At 56.6% G+C, this 26814-nt stretch overlaps 1 protein-coding gene across 1 annotated transcript; it reads right to left on the bottom strand.

The window, feature by feature from the left end:
- Window positions 1–18372, bottom strand: VEGFA (vascular endothelial growth factor A). Its single transcript, XM_060617183.3, has 10 exons — window positions 18362–18372; window positions 16955–17066; window positions 15340–16116; window positions 12202–12250; window positions 8804–9000; window positions 7981–8057; window positions 7628–7654; window positions 5656–5727; window positions 4401–4532; window positions 1–1956 (listed from the first exon to the last, which is right to left on the bottom strand). Exons 1-10 carry the CDS (start codon window positions 18370–18372, stop codon window positions 1935–1937), a joined length of 1476 nt encoding a protein of 491 aa, XP_060473166.1. The 3' UTR covers window positions 1–1934.
- Between the last annotated feature and the right edge of the window lie 8442 nt (window positions 18373–26814).

Genomic DNA, 26814 nt, shown 5'->3' with positions numbered 1-26814 from the left:
TCAGAATTAAATTCTTTAATACAAAATGCTTTTTTTAAGATATATCTGTATTTCTTTGTTGTTGTTTAAAAATAAATATGTACTACGGAATATCTCGAAAAACTGTACTAGAGACAAAGATGTGATGTTAATATCTTTTTCCCACAATTATTACGGATAAACAGTAGCACCAATAAATAAATGATAACAAATATTAAAATTAAAAAAGGAGAGAGATTTAGTATGTAGAATTCTCTATTTTTTCTTGTTTTGTTTTTACATATAAAAAACAGAATAGCCATGTCTATTTTATCAGAATCACATATATACATAAACATATATATATATATATATATATATATATATACACAAAAACGCAAGTTGCCAAATATATATATAGTATGTAGATGTATATTGAAACCTTATTTCAAAGGAATGTGTGGTGGGGAACCAGGGAAAAGGGGAGGGCAGAGCTGAGTGTTAGCAAAATTAAATATCTGTTCAGGACAAGCTAGTGACTGTCACCGATCAGGGAACGAGAGATTGGAAACATGAATTTTATACACAAAGACCAGTACAAATAAGAGTGCAAGAGAGAGCAAGAAGAGATACATCTCATAAATAGTTGAAATTAAATATTAACCAAGAATACTGAAAAAAACCCTACTCTTTAATTAAATTAACTGTTTTAATTTCTAATTAAAAAGGGGTATTAAATAAGTATCATATATAAAACACTTTCTCTTTTCTCTGCCTCCACGGTGGGCACGTGGATCCTGCCCTGTCTCTCTGTGCCGCGGGAAGGGTCGGGTCTGGGGACAGAGGAAGGTTAACCACTCACACACACACAGCCAGGTCTCCTGGGGGGGGACAGAACTAGTGGTTTCAATGGTCTGAGGACATCAGGCCCTCCTGGGCTGCACCCGGGAAGGGGAGCTGGGAGAAGGCCAAGGCAGGAGGCCCTTCCCTTGGAGGACAAGCTGTCACCAGGCGGCCCTTCCTCCATCAATGTCTCTCTTCTCTTCGCCAAGACATCTGTCAGCAGCCTCCTGGGCATCTCAGGAGCAAGTGAAGACGAGATGAAGGCTGCCCAGTCTCCTGAATCTTGCAGGCAGTGCCCCTGGGGGCAAGATGCCCGTGCAGCATGTGGAGAGGACCCCCAAAGTACAGCAGTGTCCTGAGGCTCCCCAAACTCCTGGTCAGAGCCAGCGTCCTCGTCCCTGTACCTGTCGTCTGTCCATGTGACTCGGGGTAGAGGCTTAGGGCCAGGGCTGGGTTTGTCGGCGTTCCCAAAAGCAGGCCAAATTTGCCCCCATGCCCTGGCCATGCACGCTTCTGGGCAGGGGAGGGGACCCTGGCCTTCCCGAAAGGGACCAAAAGATCATGCCAGAGTCTCTCCTCCCATCCTCTTCCCTGTTGGGATCTGGGTGGGGACATTCTCCTCCCAACTCAAGTCCACAGCAGTCAAATACATCCAGTGAAGACACCAATAACATTAGCAATGTTAATTTAAAAAAAGAATATATATATTTTATATATATATAAAATATATATATTTATTTTTATATATATAATATATATATATATAAATGTATGTATGTGGGTGGGTGTGTCTACAGGAATCCCAGAAATAAAACTCTCTAATCTTCCGGGCTTGGTGATTTAGCAGCAAGAAAAATAAAATGGCGATCCAATTCCAAGAGGGACCGTGCTTGGTCACCTGCCCGGGAATGCTTCTGCCGGAGTCTTGCCCTCCGGACCCAAAGTGCTCTGCGCAGAGTCTCCTCTTCCTTCATTTCAGGTTTCTGGATTAAGGATTGTTCTGTTGACGATGATGGCGGTGTGGTGGTGGTCGTGGCGGCGGCGTGGTCTGTGTCAGTCGTTCTGTATCAGTCTTTCCTGGTGAGAGGTCTGGTTCCCGAAACCCTGAGGGAGGCTCCTTCTTCCAGCCCGGCTCACCGCCTGGGCTTGTCACATCTGCGGGAGATGGGAAACAGAGGCCGGGGGTTAGGGCCAGGCGAGGGGATGCGGCGGTGAGGCAGGCAACCTCCCCTTCCTGGGAGCCCGAGTCCCTGCAGCAGAGAGGAAGGTGAAAGCATCGTTCTGCCCGGAGGAGCCCAGCGTGAGGGGAGAGCCAGCCCCTGCCCACGGAGGCCCCGCTGGAGCAGTAGCTACGTCCAGACTCCCATCTGCCCTCCAGAGCTTACAGTCTAGTCGAGACAAGACAAGGACGAGGGGACATTTCATCACAGGCAACAAATGAGCACGAACTAAAGAACAGTCCCTACTTGACATTTCAGAGCTAGTGGTGACCAAAGTTGGACCGAGTTAGTCAACAAAGAGTCCCCCCAGAAAGAGGGGTTTCAGCTCTGCCTCTATGGGGCTGGTTTGGACAACAGAGTGGGGAGAGGACCCCAAGCAAGGGGTGGGGCTGCCCCCAGGAAAGTGAGGCTCCCACGGGAGCGGGAGCCAGAGAGGCGGGGAGGGACACATCTCCCATCACCACGCCCTCCCCTCCAGGCTCCGGCTACAGGCCCCATCTCTCTTGAGCATGTTGGCAGCAGCAGGCCTCAGGTACCGGGGTGCCCCTCCTTTCCCATATGCTGTGTAATTGATGGTGGGGGAGAGACGATCATCAACTGTGAAAGCTCCTGTCTAAGCAGAGGGGACGCCAAGAACTTTCTCGTCATGCCCCTGGCTCCTGGGCTGATTATCTTTTACCTTCTCTACTATGAGAGATCACAACTGGCCCTGCCCTTCTGAGAGCCTGGGAATGAGGATCCTAAGCCTCCAATTTGGGGTACTGAAACTCCCCCTTACAGGGGAGGGCTCTAGAGGTTGGGGTGACTTCTGTCAGCCCCCAGGTCACTTCAGACACCCCATCCCAGACATCTCTCTGCAGAATCATCACCACAGAAATCCTAAAATGACAAGTCCCTTATCTACCCTGAGGCCCCTGGGGCATGTGAAGACCCCTCATCAGACCCTGGAGGTGGGCAGAGCCCAAGCCCAGCACTCATATACACTTCCTGTCTTCACATGCTACCAAGACAGACAGAAGTCTGCACAAACACCCCAGGGCCTCATCCCCAGCGCCCCCAGAACATCCACAAGCCACACGAACATGGGGGTGGGGGAGGCCAGCACATTCTAAGAACTTTGATAATGGAACATCTAGACTAGCTGGGGGTACCCTGACCCTGCCCAGGAGTCCCCATAAGCCCCCCACTAGGTGAAGTTTACACTGGCCCAGAGGGCTCCCAGCCTTTGTGCCCAGGCCGGACTGGTATAAGCTCCATTCAAGGCATCAAGATTGCCAGCCAAACTGTCAGGGCTCTGTGCTCCTGACCTTCCCGCCTGAACTCAGTCATACATTCACTTGCACACTTGCCACTTTCTAGGTCCTCACTGTGGTCAAAGGACAGTGGTACAGAGGCCTGGAGGGTTACACAGGTGAATAAAAGCCAGGCCCTGCCGTGAGGAGTTCACAATCTAATGTCAGGAAAGTGGGCACGCCAGGGCGCCTGGGTGGCTCAGTCGGTTAAAGCGTCCAACTTTGGCTCAGGTCATGATCTCATGGCTCACGAGTTCGAGCCCTGCCTCGGGCTCTGTGCTGACAGCTCGGAGCCTGGAGCCTGCTTCCGTTTCTGCGTCTCCCTCTCTCTCTCTGCCCCTCCCCCGCTTGCACTCTCTCTTTCTCAGAAATAAATAAAAAAACATAAAAAAAAAAAAAAAAAGGAAAGTGGGCACGTCCCACCCCCACCCCATCCTGGGGGCATCTGGAAATATGTGGGTTGTTTGAGGCTGTCACCATGACTACTGGAGTATTAAAGGTATCTAGTGTCCCCAAATGTTAAATATCTTAACCACCCTAAACCAACAGCCAGAGCCTGTGCCCTCTGGGACCCCAGTCTAGGAGGGACTCAGACCTGCCCCTATGAGAGACACCGAGGGGATGAGATGCCCAGCGGTGCGGACTCCAGAGGGTGGTGGCAAGGCCCCCGAGAGTGTTTGCGCTTGGTAGACGGCAGCGTCCCCCACACCAGGAAGGGCCCTCGATACTAGCGGCAAAGGTAGTACTAACGACATCAGGACCAACAGCCACCACAGGACACCTCAGGACCACAGGACACAACACTCAGCCTGCGTCCACACCATCACATTAAGCCACAGCAGCCTGCCCCCTCAGGCAACCAGGGCCACCTCTGAACAGGCCCTCCCAGGCCAGGCCAGCACCTGCTGCCCACCACAGGGGCCTTGCAAGCAGAGAAGGCAGAGGTCAGTCACCAGGCAGGCAGCTAGAAGCCGAGCAAGCAGCTGGCCCCTCTCAGATGCGCCCGTGCGCACTCTCTCTCTCTTCCTCTCTCTCCCGGTCTCTGTGTGAAGCCCCTCTCTGACTCGCTCCCCCTCTGGGAACCAACCTGCAAGTACGTTCGTTTAACTCAAGCTGCCTCGCCTTGCAACGCGAGTCTGTGTTTTTGCAGGAACATTTACACGTCTGCGGATCTTGTACAAACAAATGCTTTCTCCGCTCTGAGCAAGGCCCACAGGGACTGCAAAAAGGCAAAAGGAAAGACATCTAAGCTAGAGCATCAGCAGAGAGAGAGAGAGAAAAAAAAAAAAAAACCATGCAACACCCCCTAACAGTCTGCAGCTACGCCCCCACCCAGCTTGTTGGCCCCCATACCCTTCCATGCCCTGGAAGGATCCAAGTGCTGCAGCAGAAGACAGAGAGAGCGGCGGAAAGAGGCAGCACTGGCTAGGAAGCCTGCCTGCAGGAAGAGGCAGACATAGATGGGCAGAGAGTGCAAGGAGAGGGCCACCATAAGGGGACTGCTGTCCCCTGGGGACAAGTACAAGTCTTGAGCCACAGGGCCCCCAACAGCCACCACCCCAGAAGGAGCACACATTGACTCTCCACCTGCTGGCGACAGCAATCTGAGCCGCCTTCTCCCCGTGCAAGGATTCACACCCAGGCCCCTCCACCAAAGGTGGGCCAAAGTGGGATATGTCAGCAGGCCAAGCCCGGAGGCAGTGTCCACGGCCAGGCCACTGGTGACCAAAGGGCCCACCACAGCCTCCGACCCAGAGGAAGAGCCTCCAAACCGACGGGGAGGTTTCTGTGGGTGCCGTGGGTTCGACCAGAATAGGGGGCTCCCCTCCAGAGGCCCCAAATCCACGAGAAGGGGCTGCCATATGGTGCCTGACCCCACCCTCAGATGACAATACACTGCCTCACGTCATTCGCGCCCCTTCCTCATGCCACGTCTGCCCTCCCCACCACCCTCAGCTTCCAGACAAGTGCAGAAGCCTGGAGCAGTGGAAACCAGTTGGGTGAGCAGGCACCAGTGCCTGGCACCCATGCCAACGTGGGCCCGCCACCAGTGCCCAGTGGGTGAGAGAAAGGTGGTGCCCAGCCAAGCCGGTGTCCCCTCCTTGAATCCTCCAGGCCCGCTCTGCCCACCTGCCCACCCCGACCCCGGACCAGCAACACCACCACCAGGTCTAGCCACTGGTGCCAATTAGTGGAGCGAGAGTGAGAGAGAGACACTGGGGGGAGAGGAGGAGGAAAGCCGGGAGAGGAAGGCAGGGGCAGGGTTAGGGGGTCCTGCAGGCGGGACTTTGATTGGGGGCCAGGGAGGCTCCAGGCAATGAGACAGCGGAGGCACCACGTACACGCTCCAGGATTTATACCGGGATTTCTTGCGCTTTCTTTTTTGCCCCTTTCCCTTTCCTCGAACTGATTTTCTGGAAAATAAAAAAACAGAGACAGACAAAGAGAGAGCGAGGGGGAAGGGGAGAGGAAAAGAAGCAGTGAGGAGGGCACACTTCCCGGAACGAGGCATCAGGAGGCTAGGGGACTCCAGGAAAGAGCTTGCACACGAACACACATGCACAGGCTGGGGTAGCAGACACTCAATGGCTCCTTCTTCTCATTTTGGCCACCCTAGGGTGGCCAACCCAGCCTCCAGCAATGCTTGGATGGGAAGCAGAGGCTGGGTGGAGGGCACAGGACCCAAAGGCCTGCATGCTCCTGGCAGCTCCTGGCAGGGGGCAAAGCCCCCTGGGCAGGATCTTTGTCCAGAACCCTGTGCAAGTGTGACCCTGAAGGTCGGGGACTGTAAAAGGTAGGCCAGAATTTGGGGAGGGCAGAGACTTGATGTGATGGGAGCAGGGGTGGGGGGTGGCAGGCTGTGCTTCAGGCACCTGCCTTCATTTCCCAGTGCAACAGTAAAGGGGTCCCTCCAGGGGCCCCGCCTCTGCAAATCCCAGCGTGGGGCGGGGGGTGGGGGGGGAGCTACATTGGGAGCTGGCACAAGACCAAGGGCGGCACATGAAAGGCGCCAGCCTGCCCAGCCATACCCTGGGCCGAGAGGCAGGGACGGGTGCCCTCAGAGCCCCAGGCAGGCGGTAGGGTGGGGTGGGAGTTAGGGAGGCATGGGAGGAGGAGCCTGGGCGTTACTTGGCAGGGAGTTCTCTCCCCAGCCTGTCAAAGCCTGCTACACCATCTCACCAGACTCTCTTCCGAGCCCAGGCGAGCCCCCCACTCTCCCTGTGGGCAAAGCAGGCATTTGGGAAACCGGCAAGGGGGGCAAGCTGAAGCCTGTCCCCCTCAAGGGAACCAGCACTCTCCACACCTGCCAGGCCAGAGGATGCCCAGAATGTCTGCCACATGGGGAAGAAATGAGGGGAAGGCACTGAGAAGAAGGGCCAGACTATTCCCTCTAGGAGAAAGCACTGGGAAAGGGGAAGGTCTACACACACACACAAACTCACTCTCTCTCGCTATCTCTCTCTGAGCCTGCTCTCCCAAACCACTGCTCTGGTAGCCACAGCAATTCTGGAAGTTGGGGACTTAGGGAAGAGGTAAGGGGCTGGGGCCTAGGAGTTTCTATGTCCCTAGAGCTTTGGGGGCAGACGGGATGGTGAGGTGGGGGAGGGAAGGGCACAGGTGCTCTCTCTCATTCTCTTTCCCTGCAGGCCTGCCCCCTTGCCAGTTGCTCACCCAGTTTTGAAGCCTCACTGCCCCCAGACTATGCCCCCCTGCTCCATCCTGACCCAACCCTCCACACTGAGCAACTGGAAGCCTCAGAAAATGACCAACATTCAACTCACTTCTCCCTGGCCAGGAGGGCTGAGTGTCTCTGGCCTGCCTCACTGCTACAGGAGGGCATCACCAAGGAAACATCTCAGCCAGACCCAAGTCCAACTGCGCCACCACAGCAGCCGCCGTAAGAGGCCGTTTCCCCTGGCACACAAAAGGTCTCTCTGTCACCTACTCCCTCTCCCTGCGGTGGGTGATGGGAGACTAGAGCAAGCCAGGGAGCCAGTGTCCACACTGCCCCCTGACACACCAAAACTTCAAGTCCCGGCCAGGAATGACCCAGAGACCTGGAATGCATTGTCTCTTCCAAAGGAAGCTCCAGGCTCCAGGCTGGGTTTTGTCCCTAATTCTAGAGACATAATCTTCGAGTCTGCTCAATCCCACTACTACCACCACAAGTCCTCATGAGACCAACTCCCTGACCCAGTGAAGCCATCAGAACCCCCCCCCCCACCGCCCCCCGCCCGACAGAGGAAGCCAAGAACCCCAAACCAAGATAACGGGCCAAGGAGAGGGAGAGGAGCTAAAGTCATGGCTACTTACTTTTCTTTCGCTCTATCTTTCTTTGGTCTGCAGCGGGCAGAGAAAAAGAGAAGAACAAAACAGAGAAGGGTTGAGATGGTGATGAGACCAACAAGAAGAGTCACATACTACTGTGACACATCAACACAGTTTTAATCTCTTGACGCAAACTAACGCATTTAATCCTTCTAACGATGCTATGGGGTACCTAGCGTTATTATGCCCGTTTCCAGATGTAGACACTGAGGCACAGTGAGGTAAAATTAAAGTCGCCCAAGATGCCACAGTGGGAAGGTGGACATGGGCCAACACGTGGCATGTGCTCAACCCTGCCGCCACATGCTGAACGAATGAGCCCGTGACCCCATCCTCACCTGCATTCACATTTGCTATGCTGTAGGAAGCTCATCTCCCCTATGTGCTGGCCTTGATGAGGTTTGATCCGCATAATCTAGAGGGAAAGGAAGCAGATCACAGAGGTTAGTGACCCAGCCAGCCATACCCAGATGGGACACCCCATGGCTCTTGCCACTCAGCACCCAGGGGTTCTACAGAGCAGGGGTGGGGGACAGAGGTAGGAGGGACCAGGGGCTCCGCCAGAAAGAGCCCCGGGCTCACCCCAACGTCCCCAACCCTGCTGATCTCAAGGAGCCCCTGTTCTTCTTGAGGGCAGACATGGCTGCACGGGTTGGCCAGGCTGGGAATTCAGGTCCTGGGTTCTCACCGGTCCCAATCCCTCCCCTCCTTTTATTTCCTCTAGGCTTTACCCTCATCCCTGGTAGCTACCCAAGAGCCACCCTCCCTGGGGTCTCAGAGCTCCCTCCCACCCTGTTCAAGCTGAGATGTGCCCTGTCGCTGCGAAGCACCACACAGCTGGCTTTTAAAACTCTCCATGGACCAGGCTCATCCAGCTTCCCAGATAGAGCCCCCAAAGAGGAAGGGCCCTCTTCCTCCAAGAGAGGAAGAGAAGGCCTCCTGTCACAGGCGTCAGCCCCTGTGGGACTGGGGAATGTAGGCATCTTTTTCTCCAAAGAAAGCAAGACTCCCCCACACGTCCCTGCGACGGACTCAGGGGCAGGAGCGGAGCAAGTCAAGTCTGGCTCCTCCTCTCAAGAGCTGCCCAGCAAAGGGCCTGGGACCACCTGTTCCCCAAGTCTAACCCCCCCCCTCCCACCCCCACTCCCTGCCGATGCCCACCTGCATGGTGATGTTGAACTCCTCCGTGGGCACACACTCCAAGCCCTCGTCATTGCAACAGCCCCCGCATCGCATCAGGGGCACGCAGGATGGCTTGAAGATATACTCGATCTCATCAGGGTACTCCTGGAAGATGTCCACCAGGGTCTCAATGGGACGGCAGTAGCTGCGCTGGTAGACATCCATGAACTTCACCACTGCGTGGGATGGGGTGACACGTGAGCCCAGCAGGTCACACGAGAGATGGCCGGCTCCTAACTCCGCCCAGCTTGGGAAGGCCGCCCCTCAGAGTTCCTGTGAGAGGTACCCACTTTCGGGCCGGTCCTTCCAAAACTCTAACCTAAGTCCCTCCGGCTGTGGTTGGCATCCTTCCCTAAGCTTTCCACCATCAGCACTGATGAAGGCCTGGTTTTATTCCAAAGATCACACCAGGCTGTCAGGTTCTGCCAGAGATAACCTGCCACATGTGATCCCGCTGCCTCGCCATGACAGCCGAGCGCATTCTTGGGTCAGCCTCGATGCCAGGACATAGTTCGAGCACGAGTTTACTTGCTGAGGGGTGATCTAAGTTGCCCGTGAAAGGAGCAACAGCCAGCTTGGCAAACCTACTCCCCGTTTTCCTACAACCTCTGCCACACCACCCTCCACCCCAACAGCCAATTAATGAGCACTTATTATATGCTGAGCAAGGTGTGCAGTAGCCCATAGTTTTCATGGCCAACAATTCTCCCCGCACGACACCATCAGGTTCCAGTAGGAGGCCCATTTTACCAAGAGGGAACTGGAGGTTCAGAGAGGCTGAGTAACTCGCCCCAAGGCCACACTTCACTAAGTGTTAGAGTTCAAATCAGTTCTGCCATGGAAGCCTTCCCAAGGCAAGCGACATCGTGTGAAAACAGACGGGAAGCACCGCAGGGGGCGCTGTGCCACCTGCCAGACCCCTCCCCAGACGCAGGGTGGGAAAGCGGTAAGCATCAGCACAGGGCCTGGGCCGGCCGGGAATCAGCAGGTGGCAGTGGGTGGGCACACTATGCAGGCCCTGCCAGCCACCGATAACCCCGCCCAAGAGGGCAAACTGCTTGCATCATGGAAAAAACGGTGCTGCCATTGCAGCCACGGAGCGTTTCTAGAAGCTGATCTGGAGGGAGAGCAGGGTAAAGACAGCTTCCCAGGCCGGCCGTGGAGCCTGGGGTGCACTGGAGCATGAAGGGGTAATTCTAGGCCACAGGGGCGGGGTCCTTGAGAATAGATGCAATCAGGACCTGGACTGAGGACTCCAAATTGTGGCCCAGACTGCCACTCTCCCTCTCTCCCTTTCTCTCTGACACACACACACACACACACACACACACACACACACAACCCCCACACAGTAATCCTGTCCCTGAAATGTATTTCCCCTGCACAGGAAGAAGGAGCAGCACCCAGGCCATGAAGTAGTCCAAGCTCAGGCCATGACTTGGTGTAACCTTGGGCCAGTTCCTTCCTCCCTCTCTGGGCCTCAGACTGCACATCTGTGTAAATGGGTTGGGAGGGGGCATGTTTAAAGACACTGAGAGCGAGGCTGAAATGTGGGGTTTTGTTTTCCCTTTCCAGCCCTGTGAATAAGCATTCTTTCTCAGCCCAGGTAACAGTCTGGAACCTCACCAAGGCATGTGAAGGGCCACCCCCTAGCCTGCCTCTCCCAGAAACAAGCTGAGCCTCCTCCTCCCTCCAGAGGGTAAAGGAAGATGAGCCCCGGGGAGCAGGGTTGGGGGGCATATACACAATAGGTGGGTTGAAATTTGGGAGCTGAGGGGAAGGCCACAGTTGTGACAACAGCAGGATAGTCCCTGGCCTTGCCTGAGATCTACTTCCCCTATGCAGACAACAGGCATAGAATTCTCTCCTCCACCCTCAGAGGGGTTAAGGCAAAGCACCTTCAAAAAGAATGAAGCCCAGGGATCTGAAGAAGCCCTTTTCTAATCCAAGTCTATATCGAAGATGACTGAAGAATTCTTGACCTGACACTGTGTTATGGCTGGGGACACAGGCCAGGTTTGGGGCCCCACCCAAGACAGGAAAGCAGAAAGGTCTGGCCTGGGCCGTGGCCGTGGGTTGCTGAAGCTAAAAAGACACAGGCGAGGAATTCCTTGGAAAAGCTCCCTGGAATCCCTAAGGGCCGTGCGGCGGAGGAAGGTAGAGGGGAGAACCTCACCCAAACCCTTCACACCCCAGCCACTGCCTCTAAGGAAAACCGTCCCACTTCTGCACAGGCCATAGACATACGTCTACTCCAACATCAAGCTGTCTTGCTTTTCCTTATTTCTTGAAGACAATCTTTTCCCCAAGCAAACAAAGACCATTTGCTTGCCTCTCCCAGACCACAGAGACCACCGAGAGACCGATGGCGGGTGGGCACACACTGGGAGCCAGGAGCTGTGAGTGGCACAAGCTGTGGAGTGGCTGGGAAGCCAGGCCCCGGGCCAAGGAAAGAGCTCCTGAGGGAAGGAGGCAGAACCGGCTGGGCATCACCACCGGCCCAGGGAGTGCAAACACCGCCCCTGGCCACTACCCTGGGCCACGCTGGATTTGGGTCAGAAAACGAGCCCCAAGGAAGACCCCAGGGCCTTCTCTCCTCAGGGGTGGGGAGCTGGGGGAGTGGCATCAGGCATTCCTCCCCCAGGCTGAAGCAGAGGCCGCATTCAGTGTTGGGGGAGAGCCAGGGCTTCCCTGGAGAAATGGGAGGGTCCCTGCTCCAAACCACAGAGGAACAAAAGGCAGGCGGACTCTAGTTGGGCAGGGGGCGGGGCACCTGGGAGCTACAGCCAGCCCTCTGCTGGCCCAGGAGGGAAGTTCACAGCACCTAAACCTATCCCACCCAGAGGGCAGAGGAGATTGTAGGGCCTTCTCTCCACCCGCTAAGGAATGCAGACTGTGGGGAGAGGTCCCACGAGGTGGGGCCCCCCTGCACCTCCAGCTCACGCACAGCTAGTTCACTGGACAGCAAGGGTCACAGCCCCCTCCACAGAGGCCCCACAGGTGTGATGCAGCTGGGTTGGATGTGACAGAGAATACCCATCCTCCCCTGAGGGCAGGTAGGACAAGGGACACCTCCCTTGACACCGGGGATCTTTGAACACTGCCTTCCTGGTCTGTGTTCACAGCTGCCTCTCCAAGTAAAATTTTACTGGAAAGAGCAGAAGGAAAAGGCAACACATCCTATTTGTAGCAGAGGCCTGACTAGGAAAGAGAGTCCTCCAGAACAAAGGGTTACTCTCATGGTACTCCCCTCTTCCTTTCTTGATCCCCATCCCTGCACCCCTTCCTGCCCCCATAGCCCTGAAAGAAAGGAATTGGTCCTCCCCACCCATCCCCTGGGGAGACAGGTACCCCACCCAAGAGCCAGGGGGACTCACCTTCGTGGGGTTTGTGCTCTCCATCTGCCATGGGTGCAGCCTGGGACCACTGAGGACAAAACAAAGAGCAAGACATGGGCATGAGCAGGATGCAAAGGCCCAGCCACCTGCCCAGGCAGCAGCCTCTGGCTTCTCCAAGGCTGCTGAGTGGAACAAGGCACCTGCAGGGCTCCCCACAGCACAGAGCATGCCCTCCACCCCTGCACTGCTCTAATTCTGAAGGAAGAAAGAAACTAAGCAGATATTGGGGGGTAGGAAACTAAAAATACAGGAGAAAAACACCAGAATGCTGTGCTGTCCAGGTCCCCGCCCCTTCCCCACATTACCTCCCTCCCAACTCCCCCCCACTCCCCATCCCCCGCCCACACGCACCCCTGGCCACAACGGTCCATTGCTGAGTTAAGTTAATTTTCTCAGACCCCTGACTCCCTGGTCCAAAGCCATGGTAAGTATTAAGGTCAAATAGGAGGACAAATTTGGACTGAGGCAGGAAGGAAAGACTGGGGGCGAGAAAAACAACATGGTGACCTTCTCTTGCTGACATGACAAATACCAGGGTGAGCTGGTGCTGGGGAGGGAGGGGGGGTGCAGAGGAACGAAGGGCGCCAACCACCCTCCCCCATCCAAACTCCTCCTTCCTCAGGAACATTCAGCAGATATCCTCAGGTATATTCAGCAAACCCACAGGTTGTCTAGATGGTAAAACCAGGGAGGAAACCCTGGAGGAGGGGAGAGCCCATTTCTCCCAGCACACAAATCTCCCCAGAGCCTGAATGTATCTCCAGAGCCCCAAGCCTCACACTCCCACCTCACTCTCTGGTTTCTTCTCCCTCCCAGACTGAGGGGGTCCCAAGCCCCTCTCACCTGGCTGTGCACTCTCCTCAAAGGCAACCAGGAAAGCCTTCTATGCCTTAGCACTGCCCAGCCCCTAGGGGGCCCCCTACACCTCCTAGGCCTGAGGCTTCCCCTATCCTCCCCATCCCTCCCCACCCCCACAAGATCATTCCTCCCCTCCCCACAAGCTGTGAAGGTCAACAAGCCCAACCATGTGGACCTGACAGCTAGGAGCAGGCAAAGGCTTCTCCCAGCCCTTCAAGGAGGCCTTTGGTTCTCACCAGCTGGCCACCTCACTTGCCCTTCTTTGGGGGCAGATCCCCAGCAGCAGAACTGTACTCCAGCCCACGGAACTGCAGACCCCCCTGACAGAGTCTCACTGTCTGTCTGTCTGTCTGTCTCCTTCCCACACATCCCCAGGGCACCCCAGATCCCCCAGCCTTGTCCCTAGGGCCAAGGTCAGGTAACAGTTTCCAGGATCCCAGCTGGATAGACTTCCATTGCAGCTCTCCCTCAGGGACCCCCTGGAGTCTCCACTTTGCTTCTCACCCATCCCAACGATACCCTCTGGTTTCCTTCTGCCAATGTTCTATGTCCTCCGCTCCTCTTGGGCCCCAATGAGGAAAGGGGACAGAAACTTCTTAACCCCTTCCAAGGCCAGGGGGCACTGGGAGGGGTGGCTCTAGGCAGGGAGAGGCCAGGTGCCCTTCTCTGGGGGCCTCTGAAGGTCACAGTGTGGCCGGGCTGCCATTCCTCCCCCTCCCCCCCCCCCCCCCTTGGAGGCCTGGAGCCAAGGCCTTTGTGCCAGGGTCTGAGGAACTCAGAGTGGCAGCAAGGACCCCAGCCCATTTCCTTCCTTCTGCCTCTCTCCAAGGGGACTCTGGCTGAGAGAAGGTACAAGAGAAGAGCATAAAAGGACCCCTTAGGTGACTCTGAGAAGCAAGTTGGGTGGGCAAGTTTGGAGTTCCAAAAAACCACCTGCTCCTGCTCCAACACCCCCCCATTTCACTAGGACAAAGTGTGTTTGCAAGGCTGGCAGGAGCTCCTTCCAAAGGTGCGGGGAAAGCTGGTCCCACACTATCCATATCACAGCAAAATTTAAGCCATTTTTCCAAAAAGTGTAAAGTAAACTGGAATAATGACACTATTTAATTCCTCTCTTAGCCCATCCCCATAAAAGCTAAAGGCGCAGCTCGGAAGTGTGGGGGAGGGGAGCAAAGCAGACTGTCACCGAGTCCGGACTTTAGGTAGTCTGACAAAGCACCAGGGTGGGCCCTTGCACCCCGACCTCTGACAGTGATCGTCTTTTCCCTGGCCTCTGGGGTCAGAGGCGGGTTACACGGGTCTTCTCATCAGAGGGTAGTGAAAAGTAGAAAGGTGGCAGGGGCTTCTCTCCACTTTAGGGAAGAAATGGGTAAGGGGTGTCAAGAAATTTCCTCCTAGCACAGGAGAAGGCTAGGGGCTGGGGACGGTTGGGGGGGGGGGGGTGGTTCTCCAGATCCTCTGGCTAGGGATACCTCGAGAGGTCACCTTCCCGTGGAGGGCCGGCGGGGGAGGGGCGCCGCTCGCCGCCCGGGGCTCCCCGCTCGGGCCGCCGAGGCTCCGGGAACACGCGGCCGGCCAGGCCCGGGCTGATGTAATCGGCTCCGCGCCGCGCGCGCCCGGCCGGGCGGGGGAGGGCGGGCACCGAGCGGGACGCGAGCGGGGACGGGCGGGGGTGCCTTGGCGCAGGTGGCCCGGCGGAGACCGGGGGTCCCCTCGGCAATCCACCCCGAAACTTTTCTCAAACTCGTGGCGAGGGCCGAAGAGATCGAGCTGCAGTGACAGCAAGCCCCCTCTCTCGCCCGCACCCTGCCCCCTCCACGCTCTCAGCCCTCCCTCGGTCCAAGGTCTGGGCACCCCCCTGCCCGTTGGGCTCCGGCTCCCGCCCCCGCTGCCCGGACTTCCAGTTCGTCGGGGACCAGCGGCCAGGAGCAAACTTCAGCCGCCGGCGGCAGCGCAAGCCCAGCCCCCTCGGCCTCCTCCTCCGGCTCCCGCCCTCCGCTGGTCGGCCCAGATCGTACGTGCGGTGACTCTGGTGGGTGGGCAGGGCCCGCGTGGGCGGTGAGATTCTATCCTGGTGCCCTCCCACCTAGCGCGCGCCCCCTCCCCCTACACGTACGAGGATTGAGGGGGTAGCCGCGCGCCCGGTGCCCAAGGACCCTCGTGGGGTACGGAGCCCCCACGCGCGCGCTCGCACGCACGTCCCCAGCGGGGAGAGGCGCTCGAAGCGGCCCGCGACGCCTGGTGGGCACGGCCGCTTACCTTGGCATGGTGGAGGTAGAGCAGCAAGGCAAGGCTCCAATGCACCCAAGAGAGCAGAAAGTTCATGGTTTCGGAGGCCCGGCCGGGGCCGGCGCGGCTAGCGCTCCCTCTCCGGCTCGGGCTGCGGGGCGGCCCGCTCTCCTCGGCGCCTAGGCGGGCTCCTCTTCCTCCCGGAGCCGAGGCCCGGGCCAGGGCCTGGGTCGCGCGCGCGGCTGGGGCACTGTCTGCGCACACAGCCGCCTCACCCGTCCATGAGCCCGGCTTCCGAGCTCCGAGTCGCCACCGCGGCCCCCTCTCCTCTTCCTTCTCTTCTTCCTCCTCCCCCTCCTCCGACTGCGGCTCCTCCCGGCCCGGGCTAGCACTTCTCCCGGTTCCGCTCGGCTCGGCTGCCCCGGCGCGGACCACGGCTCCTCCGGAGCGAGAACAACCCAGAAGTTGGACGAAAAGTTTCACTGCAATGCCGCGAGCCCCGACCCCCTCCACCCCGCCTCCAGGCGCGGGCTCCGGCTCTTGCCCGCGGCTCGCCGCCGCGTCCACCCTCGGCCGCCGGCCGGGGAGGAGGTGGGCGCTGGGGCGGGGGGCGGTGTCTGTCTGTCTGTCCGTCAGCGCTGCTGGTCCGATGCAGGATCCCAAGGGGGAGGGCTCACGCCGCGCTCTGGCGGTCACCCCCAAAAGCAGGTCACTCACTTTGCCCCTGTCCCTGTCGTTGCTCGCTCGCCTGCGCGCGCTCTCTGACCCCGTCTCTCTCTCTTCCTCGACTTCTCTCTGGAGCTCTTGCTACCTCTTTCTTCTCTCTGCTGGTTTCCAAAATCCGAAGTGATTTGGAGAAGTAAAGGAGCAATCTCCCCAAACGGTCGGCCCGATTTAAGCGGGGAATGGGAAGCAAAAATAAATTAAAACGGGAAAAAATGTGGATATTTAAAATTGCTTAAGAAAAAAAAGAGGAGGGTAAACCCTGGATAAATGAATATCAAATTCCAGTGCGGAGACCTCTGGCTAGTGACCCCGCCGGTTCGTCCGCCTCGCCGCTGCGCCTCCTGACCCAGCGCCGCTGCCTCCGGCTCCACTCGCCCCCCGCGCCGCGGCCTCCTCGCAGCCCGGCTGCCCCAAGCCTCTGCGCTCCTCACCACTAGCGGCCGCTTAAAAATCAGACCCGGCTTGTCCCCGCCTGGACCCCGCCCTTGGAACGCCCTGGGGGCGGGGACAGGCCCAGTCTCGGCGCCTCTCCCGCTGCCCCGCGTGCCCCTCGGGCCTTCCGCTGGGACGTGTAGCAAAGCCTGCCCCCCCTACCCGTAAAGGGGAAGCTCGACCCCCACCTAGGATCACAGCCCGAAAATCACCCATCCGCCCCCCTTTGCCCAGACACACACACGCCCGCGTGGTATTGGGGGGAAGGGAACAGGAAAGTGAGGTTATGTGCGGACAGGGCTCGAGAGCTATTCCTTCTTTGCTGGGAATATTGGAGGGAGGGGCGTCGGGGCGGGCAGGGAGTCGGATAGGGACGGGTGGGGAGAAGGACATACAGATCTATTGGAATCCTGGGGTGACCCCTGGCCTTCTTCCCACTCCAGCACTCTCAGCCCGCCCCCCCCCCCCCACACACACACACACTCACACTGACACACGCGTCCTCACTCACACGCAGACGCTGCTCTCCCAAGTTCACCAGCTTCCCTGTGGTGGCCGAGCGCCCCCTAGTGACTACTGCCTGCACACCCCAGCTCTGGCTTAAGAGGGAATGGGCTTCAGAAAGAGGGTGGAGGGATACTACCCCTGACCCCCTTGTTTCTGACCTCCCTAACAGAGGCATGTTTGGGACTCGAATGGACCCGTGTGCAGCGAGCCCAATGCTGGGCACAGGAGACGTGATGTACCCATGTGGACAATGTGCCCATCTGGAGACCTCATCTGGCCTGCTGACATCAGAGTGAGCTACAGCCAACAGACTGGGGTGACTGGGGTCCTTTGGGAAGTGTCCAGGGAGACTTTCCTGGGGAAAATTATTTGGCACTAAGTTTGTGGGGCTGAAAATGGGAAGCCGTGTGGTTCTGGGGTTAGTCAGTGGCCCAGAGGAAAGAGGACCTGTTGGAGCCCACGTATGCACTGTGGAGTCTGGCAGAGCCCAAAGGGAGAGGCAGCCGGGCAGACAGAAGCCCTTGTTCCTGCTCTCCCCCCCAACCCCAGATGTTGCCAGGGAACTGAGGCCAGGGGGCTGGTGGGGGCGGATGGAGGCCAGGGCCTAAGTGATGATTCAAACCTACTCACCAATGCTAAGGAACGTCTGTAGGCCAGCTGCCCGGAGCTCCCACCAGGCTGGGGGCCAAGCCTTCTATCTGCCCCAGCCCAGGCTCTTAGCTCATCTTCTGAACAGAATTGGGGTTTCTCCTTGGTACCCTTAGACCCCCAGGGTCCCTTGCCTACTTCTCCCAGCTGGCAGCCTCTCTCCTCTTTCCCCCAGTCCCCCCCTTCCTTCAAAGCTCCCTTCTCCCCCAACTCCCCTGGTCTTCCCTGAGTGCTCCCGAGGCCCCCCACCCCACCCTTGCATATAGGAACCAGCCTGGAAAAATTCCTGGTTGGGCTTTGACCCAATAGCTCCCAGGTTCCCCCCAGGGAACAAAGAGGGGGTTCTGATACCTGAGGGAAGAGAGGGACCAACCAGTCTCATTATGAATCCAGATCAGTGCCAGGTCCAGGGCTGATGTAGCCTCTGTGAGTGCCAAGGCTGAGAACTGGACTGTGACGGCATCCCCCAAATTGACCAAACGATCCAGGGAGGTTACTCAGCCAACCCCCTGCCTCAGCACATGGTGCTAGGTTACCTTTTTAGTAGCCCAATTCCACACGAGTGGTGTCCTGATGCCCCTATGAGCAGAAGGGCTGCCCACCCCCATCCCATCCTACCCTTTCCATCATTCATGCCTCCAGTCCTGCCTGAACCACCTGGCAGGCTCCCCAGCACAGGGACGAGGTCTCCTTCCAGTTAGGAAATGTTTATTTGCTGGCTCAGGGCCCCCCTCCTTACCTAGGCTCCATGCTCCAAGCTGCTGTATGGAAGATAGAAGCGAAGCCCTTAAACATCCTCCTTCCAACCTGGTCCACCTCTAGTGCAGCCAGAGCACAAGATGTGTGGGGGCTTTGGCAGAGATCCCCTCCCTCACCCCTGCAGAGCAAAGGAGCAGGCAGAGCCCAGGACGGAGTCTCCCAGCAGCACGAGCAGGGGCTCACCCTGGTCCCCTCCACGGCATCCTTCTCACCTCAGCCTTCCCTGGCCCCTAAGGGGCCAGAAGAAGGGGTCATACTAAAAGACCCTGAATTTGAGAGGAGAATGGAGGGGTTCCAAGGTGGAGGTGGGTGTCATTGTCATAATAATCCCAGGGCTCTCCCCAAACTGACCCAAACATCCCCCTTGGTGGTATTCAGCAAGGTGTGTTTCAGCTACCTATGTGAGATTCCCTCTGTGGGCTTGGCCCAGGGAACCAAGGGAATGAGGGGGCCGAACTGCACCCTGACCTGAGGAGCTTTTGAGCAGGCTTCATTGGGGTGGGGAGGGGTCTCCCAGCCCCGCCCTTCATTTCAGAGACACAGCCTGGTGGTGACTCAGAGGAGGGTCAACTCTGGATGCTATCCCCCAGGGCGGTGTCACCAGCTTTCCCGACAATACACTGTAATGATGTACGATACCCGGCCAGTGCCCACGTGAGCATCGAATTGAGAGCCCGACACACCTGGGTCGTCAAAAAAGGGGACGAAGCACACAGAATCAGGAATGCAAATCAACAATCGGTAGACCACATCGTGTCTCTCCAGCACCATCTCCTCTGACAGACTTAATCCCCCCAACATGCTCCCTCCACAGGTCGCTGAAGGGCTGGAGTCCCAGGACACACTGAACCCCCAGAGAATCCCAAGCACACAGAAGGACCCAAGGTCACCTAACAACACGGGGGGGGGTGAGGCACGGAGCAGAGAGCAGCCCAGACAGAGGTCGTGCTGGGTCCCCTCCAAGGGCATCCTCTGCCCCACTCAGAGGGCCCCACCTCAGGACCAGGGCAGTCTCAGCTTATGGCTCTGAAACAGTTCAAAAGGAGCCAAAGAGGAAGGGGAAGGTGTTCCAGGTGAGGGGGAAGCGAGGAGAGGGGTGGGGGTGGGGGTAGAGAAGAGCGTAAAAGGTGGCCAGGAGCCAACAGTGGCCCCAGACAAAAGAAGTAGTGATGAGGCCCAAGGCACAATAGTTGTACTTTGTCCTAACGTCCTGTTACTCTGATGTTCAGGGAAGCTCTTGCCTGTGTGGGTGTGGGCGATTAACCTCCAAACCCTCGGATGAAGGGACAGAGCCCCTCCGAAGTGAGGGAAGAAGGAGAGGAGAGAGTTGCTGATTCTTGCTGTTGCCTAAACATTTCTCCAGGTGGTTCCGCTGGGATGGAAGAAAGGTCTCCTCCCTCACACCATCCCCTGACTCCCAGACACCTAACCGGACACTGATCGGATCCACTGGAAGGGCAGGAATACCAACGTGTTGGATTGAAGGAGAGAGAATTGGAGTGGTTCCCTTCAATTCCCTCTCTCCTTCGGTAAGTCAATCTCTCTGTCTCTGTCTCTTTCTCCCCCCACCCCTCTCCTCTCTCTATCACTAGGTCTTTCTCTACCACTATGTCTTTGCAACAAAGCAATGGAAAGACAAAGCAAAAGCAAGGAAGAAGGGCCCCTTTCTCTCCCAACTTCGCGCCCCAATCTGGAGCTGGAGGTTTGACGTGGGGTCATGATAGGCAAGGATGCTGACTGGTAACGAGATTGGAGCAGAGAAAGCCCAAGAGGGTAACTCCCCCAAGAGAAGTCAGTCTGAAAAGGGGGAGGGAAGAGGGATGGCGAGCAAGCAGGAGAAGGGGCAGAGTCGCGGGGCAGGGTCACCGGCCGGGGGGAGCACGCCGGCCCACGCCAGTCCTCGTCCCTATCAGCCAAGGCTATGCCTGTCCTTTATAGGCCTCAGTTTCACAGCCCCTGGATTGCTTCTCCCTGCCAGCCCAGACATGTTCACTTCCTGACACCCAGTCTTTGCTACCCCTCAAAATCTGGCCCCCATCCTGCCCATTGCAGCTCCTGTTCATACACCCCCACTCAGTCTTGGAGGGGGTCCCTCTGCTGGGAAGAGTGGTGGCAAGAGTTGGGCACTAAGGTCATAAAGCTGTACTCTCCCTTGAGACCTGGGCCCTGCCTGGGAGCGGAGCCTTGTCCCACCGTGGCTCTTTCCCAAGGCCGACCAGGCATCAGACATCGTGCTGACTATAGGAGATACAGGGACACCGGAGTAGGCAGTGGAAAGTGCAGGTCCTTTGGATCCAAATGGACACAAGTGGCACTCCTGGCTGCCATTCTTTAGCTGAGTGACCTTAGGCAAGTTACTCAGCCTCTCTGACCCACGGTTCCCCTCGTCTGTAAGACAGGAGTGCAAATGCCTGCCTTGGAGAGTCGCTGTATGCAGACAGGTATCCACACAGCTATACTGGCAAGTGGATTAGGAAAGAGGCCCTAAGAGAGAGGCACAAGGTGCTATGAAGGCAGAGTTGGCTGGGCCCTGGGGCTACAACAATGTGGAAGGGGCTTTCTGTCTGGAAGAACCACAGGGTAAACTGAAAATAAAAACTCTCTGAGGGGGCCACTGTAACTGCTGGGAGTAGGAGAAGGCTTCCTGGAGGAGGGGACACTTGAGTGTAGATAGAAGAGCAGAGTTTGGCCCGCTGAGTGGACAGGGATAAAGAGCAGGCAGGGGAAGTGAGGTCTGGAGGATTCTGATGGCTCACAAGGCTCTCCCAGTACTCCTCTGGGGGTGATAGAGACTTTGAGGCTAGGTAGGGCAGGGGATTAGGGCTTCTTCAGAAACATTCCCAGCCAAAGCCCACAGGGACAATGCAGCTCCCTCAGGGGGTGAGCCCCACACTGATTTCCCCGCCCTCTGGGACAGGATGTCTCTGCCAGAGAATTTAAACAAACAAGGAGACACTAGAGGTAGGTCCAGCTTGCACATTTAGCACTGCTGTTGTTTGCCCAGGAGTGAGAGGAAGAGGGCAGAGGACACCAGCCCATGACAAGCACAGGGCCACTCAGCTGGGGCAGGGCACAAAGCAGAAAGAGGTTTTCTCCAGCTTTGTCCCCTCCCTACCCCCCAACAGGTGCCCAGAGGTCTCCTGTCTGCCTGTCACAGACATGCAGAGACCTGGAAACAGCACCAGGAGAAGTCAAGTCTGCTGCATGCCATGTGACCTTGGCCAAGTCAGTCCCTTTTTGGACCTCAAGATCCTCCTAGGTAAAAGCATGAGGTTATATTCCCTAAGCTTTAAGGCTCTGTTACAGCTCCATCAAACACTCCAACTGAGATCACTTATATAAAATGTCACATCTTCCAGGGGGCTGTGTATTTTGAAAGGCTCCCCTTGGAGAGGACAATGCTTAATTCAAAGATGGGTGAAATCTGGGGCACAGTACCAAGTGGTGGAGAGGAGATGTGGTTCCAGGGAACGTCTCCAATCCCAGCAGGTAGGGAACTGCTTCCTCTCCTACCTGGGACGCTAGAACCTCTGTCCTTTTTGAAAAGACACTGGCTTGGTGAATCCTCACTGTGAAAAGCCCCCACCAGCTACCCTGCCCCACCCCTACACCCCCATGGCATGTAATGGAAAAAGCCACACAGGCTGGACTCAATCTTGGTTCACCCATCCAAGCCTGGAGACTTTGAACAAGTCACATCATCTGCCTGAGCCTTGGTTTCCTCATCTGTGAAATGGGAGTTGTGGTGCTGTACCTCCCAGGGTAGTAAGAACATAAATGGAGACTGTGAATATAAGCAAAGCTCCTGGTCTAAAGTAAGTATCACATACATGTTACTTCCCTTCCCTTTCTCTGTCCCTACCCCCATGAGTGAGCAAACTCAGAGAACACAAACTCACTATCATCTGACTAAAGTCAAACAGAAAAAATTAGGGAAATGGGTTTATCCCATCTCCCTGTAAAGAAGAAGAAAGGGCACCTGGGTGGCTCAGTCAGTTAAGCATCTGACTCTTGATTTCAGCTCCGATCATGATCTCACAGTTCATGGGTTCAAGTCCTGCATCGGGCTCTGTGCTGACAGTGTGGAGCCTGCTTGGGATTCTTTCTACCACTCCTCTTGTGCTCTCTTTCTCTGTCTCAAAAAAATAAATAAATAAACTTAAAAAAAAAAAGAAGGAGGAGGAGAAGGAGAAGAAGGAGGCAGAGAGAGAAGGAAGGAAGGAAGGAAGGAAGGAAGGAAGGAAGGAAGGAAGGAAAGGAAGGAAGGAAAAGAAAGAAAGAAGGAAAAGAACAAAGAGAAAGGAAGGAAGGAAGGAAGGAAGGAAGGAAGGAAGATCCCAGAGATGACTAGGGGTGAGGGATATGTCGGCTTCGTTCCTTCTTTAGCCTTTCTTCAGAGCAACTGTGTCACAACCTCTTCAGAGCAACTGTGTCACCAGGTTGTCACTGAATTGGCTACACTGTGGGTTCCTCAGGAAAATCCTAGGGGGGGTGGGGAAAGAGGCAGGTATCCCGCCTCTTAACAGGAAGGGTCCCTTCCCTCCTCTCCCAGTGACCCCTTCGGCCTGGGCCAGAAGCTTGGCCCATGACCCAGGCCACCCCCAGGATGGTTCACAAAGATAAAGTCAGTTAATGATTGGCCCCATGACAGAAGGCACTCCCACCATCCTGCCTGCCTTCCCAGACCCAGAAGTGCAGGGCAGGCCACAGAGAGTGGGGGAGACCTCCTCTCAGCTTCCAGTAGCAGCCTGGCCTAATATCCTCAAGATAACCGGTGAAGCAGACAATTGGTCAAGAGGTATCCATGTCAGGAGAACATCAGACCAGGTTCCTGGGAGCCTCGGGAGGTCCTAAGAGACGGGGCGGTGGGGGGGGGGGGGGGCGGGAAGGCTGCGGGAATGGGCAGACACAGCACACCCAGTTTTATATGCCTTATTTATTGGAGTTTCACTTGAGATTTCATTGGAAGAAAAGGCTCCACTACTGAAGAAGTTTGAAAATCCCTTCGCCAACCAGATGAACAAAGTGAGGTCCAGAGTGGTCCAAAGCCATACAACTACAGAGAGGCAAGACCTGAGCTCGGATTTCTTGACTCACAGCTTGGTGCCCTTTTTATTTCTCCAAGGACTACTTACTCACTTCATCAGGGCAAAGCCCTGAGCCAGGCACCTCTAGGGGAAGTGGGGCTTTAGCCCCCAAGAGCTGACCGGCTAAATGGGGAGCCAGGCAGTGCCAGAGAGGGGTCCTATGCATGTGGAGCAGGGCAGCTGCTCGGCCCAGGGTTTGGTTGTTTGCTTCTCTTTCCCACATGAAGGGGCTCCCTCATTCCAGGCAGCGCCCTGCAGAGGGCACAGCTGGTGTGAACCATGCTCCCCTGGGGGCCCCTGGAGAGATGGTCCTGCCTACATCGCCCTGGATGTCAACCCACTCAGACCCATATCCTTCTGAAACACAGCTGGAAGTGTCAGGAGAGGTGAGGTAGGGCACGCTCCAGGCTGCTGTCTGCTGCTAGCTTCCCCAAGTCCCAGGACCTGGCCCTGCTCAACTCCACGAGGACCAGTCCCCACACCCTAGCTGAGAGTGGTGGCCAAAATATTTAACCACCGTTAATGGCTCAGGCACTAGTTCACATAGAGCTGGGGGCAGAGGCCGGGCCACATGTAACACCCCAGTGTTCTAGACTGTGGGGAGGTCCAGGGGACCCAGGAAGGGACTGGGGTAACCAGAGAGGCACCCAGAAGGGTGGGGAGTAGGGGGGACCAGCTGCTGGAACATCAGCTATTGAGACCAGACAGCCTTACTGGGGCACACCAGCCGAATGTCCTGCCCCAGTCCACTCTCCGCTCCAGGCTGGAATGTACCATTCCCAGCCGAGTACGAGGCCTGTCTGGGGCCCTGGTCTACCTGCCTCCATGTCTCCTCCACTCCTGGGAAGACCAGGCCAGGGCTCCCCACCTTTCTGTACATAAATATAGTCCACACCCAACATAGCAGGGATGTCACCGCTCGTGGGTTCCAGCCACTGTTGAAAAAATGGCAGGGGCGCCTGGGTGGCGCAGTCGGTTGAGCGTCCGACTTCAGCTCAGGTCACGATCTCGCGGTCCGTGAGTTCGAGCCCCGCGTCGGGCTCTGGGCTGACAGCTCAGAGCCTGGAGCCTGCTTCCGATTCTGTGTCTCCTTCTCTCTCTGCCCCTCCCCCCTTCATGCTCTGTCTCTCTCTGTCTCAAAAATAAATAAACATCAAAAAAAAATTTAAAAAAAAAAAAAAGAAAGAAAAAGAAAAAATGGCAGACACAGCCAGCCCTAGCCGTCGGCTGGAATCCCAACCCCAAGTGCCCAGATCACCGACAGCTATAATTACTCAGAACATTTTCCTTTTCTTCCTCTCTCTCTCTTTCTTTGGATATCTCCATTCCTCTCCTGTCCTCCCTCCGTCCTTTCTGCCTGTCCCCACTGTCCCACGGAACATCCCGGACCGTCCTGTTGGCTGAGTGTTCCTGTATGCCTGTCTAAAGCCTCAGCTTCTCAGAGGCCCCTGCGAGGTTACTGCTCCCTAGCCCCCATCCACTGCTGGGGGAGGGGGGGTAGGTTGGGCAATGGGGGACAAGGTAGGAAGATAGGCAGTCTTCACATCTCCCCAATTCCCACTGGGCCTCCAGGGACTAAGGGAGAGCCTGCAAAAGGGAGATTTCTGAGGAGATGGGACACCCATCTGGGTGGCACGGGTGCCAGCGGAGCTGGTGCAGCAACTTGAGAGAGCCACAAGTACAGTGAGGGGCGCCAAACCCCTTCCCCTAAGCCCCCCCCCCCCACCCCCGGCATGACCTGCGGCTTGAAAGAGGACAGAGGTAAGTACAGTGAATCTTACGTTGGGGGGAGGGGGAAGCTGCTCCTCCCCCATTGTGTGACCCTCGTCCCCACCACTTACCCACCAAAACCTCTTCCTTTCTGTAGCTCCTCAGTTCTCCAAGCTGAAGGCCACAAGAACTAATAAGCCACACACATATGCGCGCGCACACACGCGCGCGCGCACACACACACACACACACACACCACCCCCACCCCCAACTCCGCCCCCACCACTGCTACTACCACCTGAGACAGGGCCCCACAGAGAAGAGAGGAGAGTTCCCAGAAACCCAGCTGTTCCAGGCAAGCTGACCTGGGTCATGGCGCCCTCCCCACCCAGAGCTACAGAGGCTGGGTCCCCCCTGAAAACTCTCTCCCAAAACCACCACAAGAGTCACCTTGAGAGCCCCTCATAACAAATCACGTCTCTGAAGCCCTGCCATTAAACACCGCTGCTCCTTGAGCGGCTCCTTGGATATGTATCCATGCTCGGGGCTGTGGCCAGGGGTCGCAGCACCTGAGTTCAAAACCAGGAAGTGTCACTGCCGTGCGGTGTGACCTGAAGTACGGCACTGCCCATCTCTGGTCTCAGAGTCCTCTCTTTAGAGTGAAGGGGTGACTGATTTCTGAAGCCCTTGTCGGGCTCCCAGCCCATGGCCATAGGGGATGGGGAGGAAGCAGTAAGGCTGAGTGAGAGCTGTGGACTCGGCCTGTGGCCTCTGGGACTGAAAGGTATGGAGAGAGGACTAGGGAGGACCAGAGAGCACCGTCTGGGACCACCTTTTAGAGATGTTTATAAAGATTACTGGAACAGAGGTGAACAGGGAGACAGAGAACAAACTCTTCGGTCCGTTGTCTGACCAACAGCCCAGGTTTGCCTATCGCCATCAACCACAACAGCTGGGATTGCAACAAGAAGGATTTCAGTTACATAAGCAGAGGCCCACCAAACTCATCTTCTCTGGGGGATGTATGGCATGATAGCCGTGGTATGTTTATCTAGAGACTTCTAGACCCATTCCTGGCCTGGATGAAGTGTCAGGGAGTGGGAGAGGAAGCAGGAGAGGGCGAGACAGGGTGTCAGCTCCCAGGCACCCCCCTTTGCGAGATGGGTGGGGTACCCATGCCTCCAATCTGAGAGCTGAAGTGGGGGAAGGAATTTGTCAGGGGTGTGGTGGGGCCGAGAGCAGGGCAGCAAGGGAATGGAATGAGAAGGCTGTCGAGTGGCAAAGCAAGTGTTTGTGGGAAATGGAGGGAAAGACCCTTCCTGGTGGGAGGGGATGAGAGGGAGCCTCAGCCCAGGACTCCGTGCCGTGGGCACCCCCAGCCCCGCTCCGGGCACAACACAACCTCATTGGGGCAGGTCCTGCACTGCCACTGTGACATCAGCTTAGGTAGAGGAGCAAAGAGCCACAGTTTGAGAAGTAGAGATGACACCCACTGAGCCTGGACCAGGCATTAGGGAGATAAGGCTGGGGGCATGTCCACAGGACAGACTGTGAGGACAAGGGCCCTTCCTTCCCCCAAGAGTGCTGGGGTGCTCAGGCCAGACCTGCTTTTTCTCTGGGTGTCATCCCACCTCTC

The sequence above is a fragment of the Panthera onca genome, chromosome B2 (assembly GCF_046562875.1).
Source record: "Panthera onca isolate mPanOnc1 chromosome B2, mPanOnc1 haplotype 2, whole genome shotgun sequence".
Classification (NCBI taxonomy): Eukaryota; Metazoa; Chordata; class Mammalia; order Carnivora; family Felidae; genus Panthera; species Panthera onca.
The sequence above is the reverse complement of the archived record's forward strand: the minus strand, read 5'-3'. Positions and strand labels throughout refer to the sequence as shown.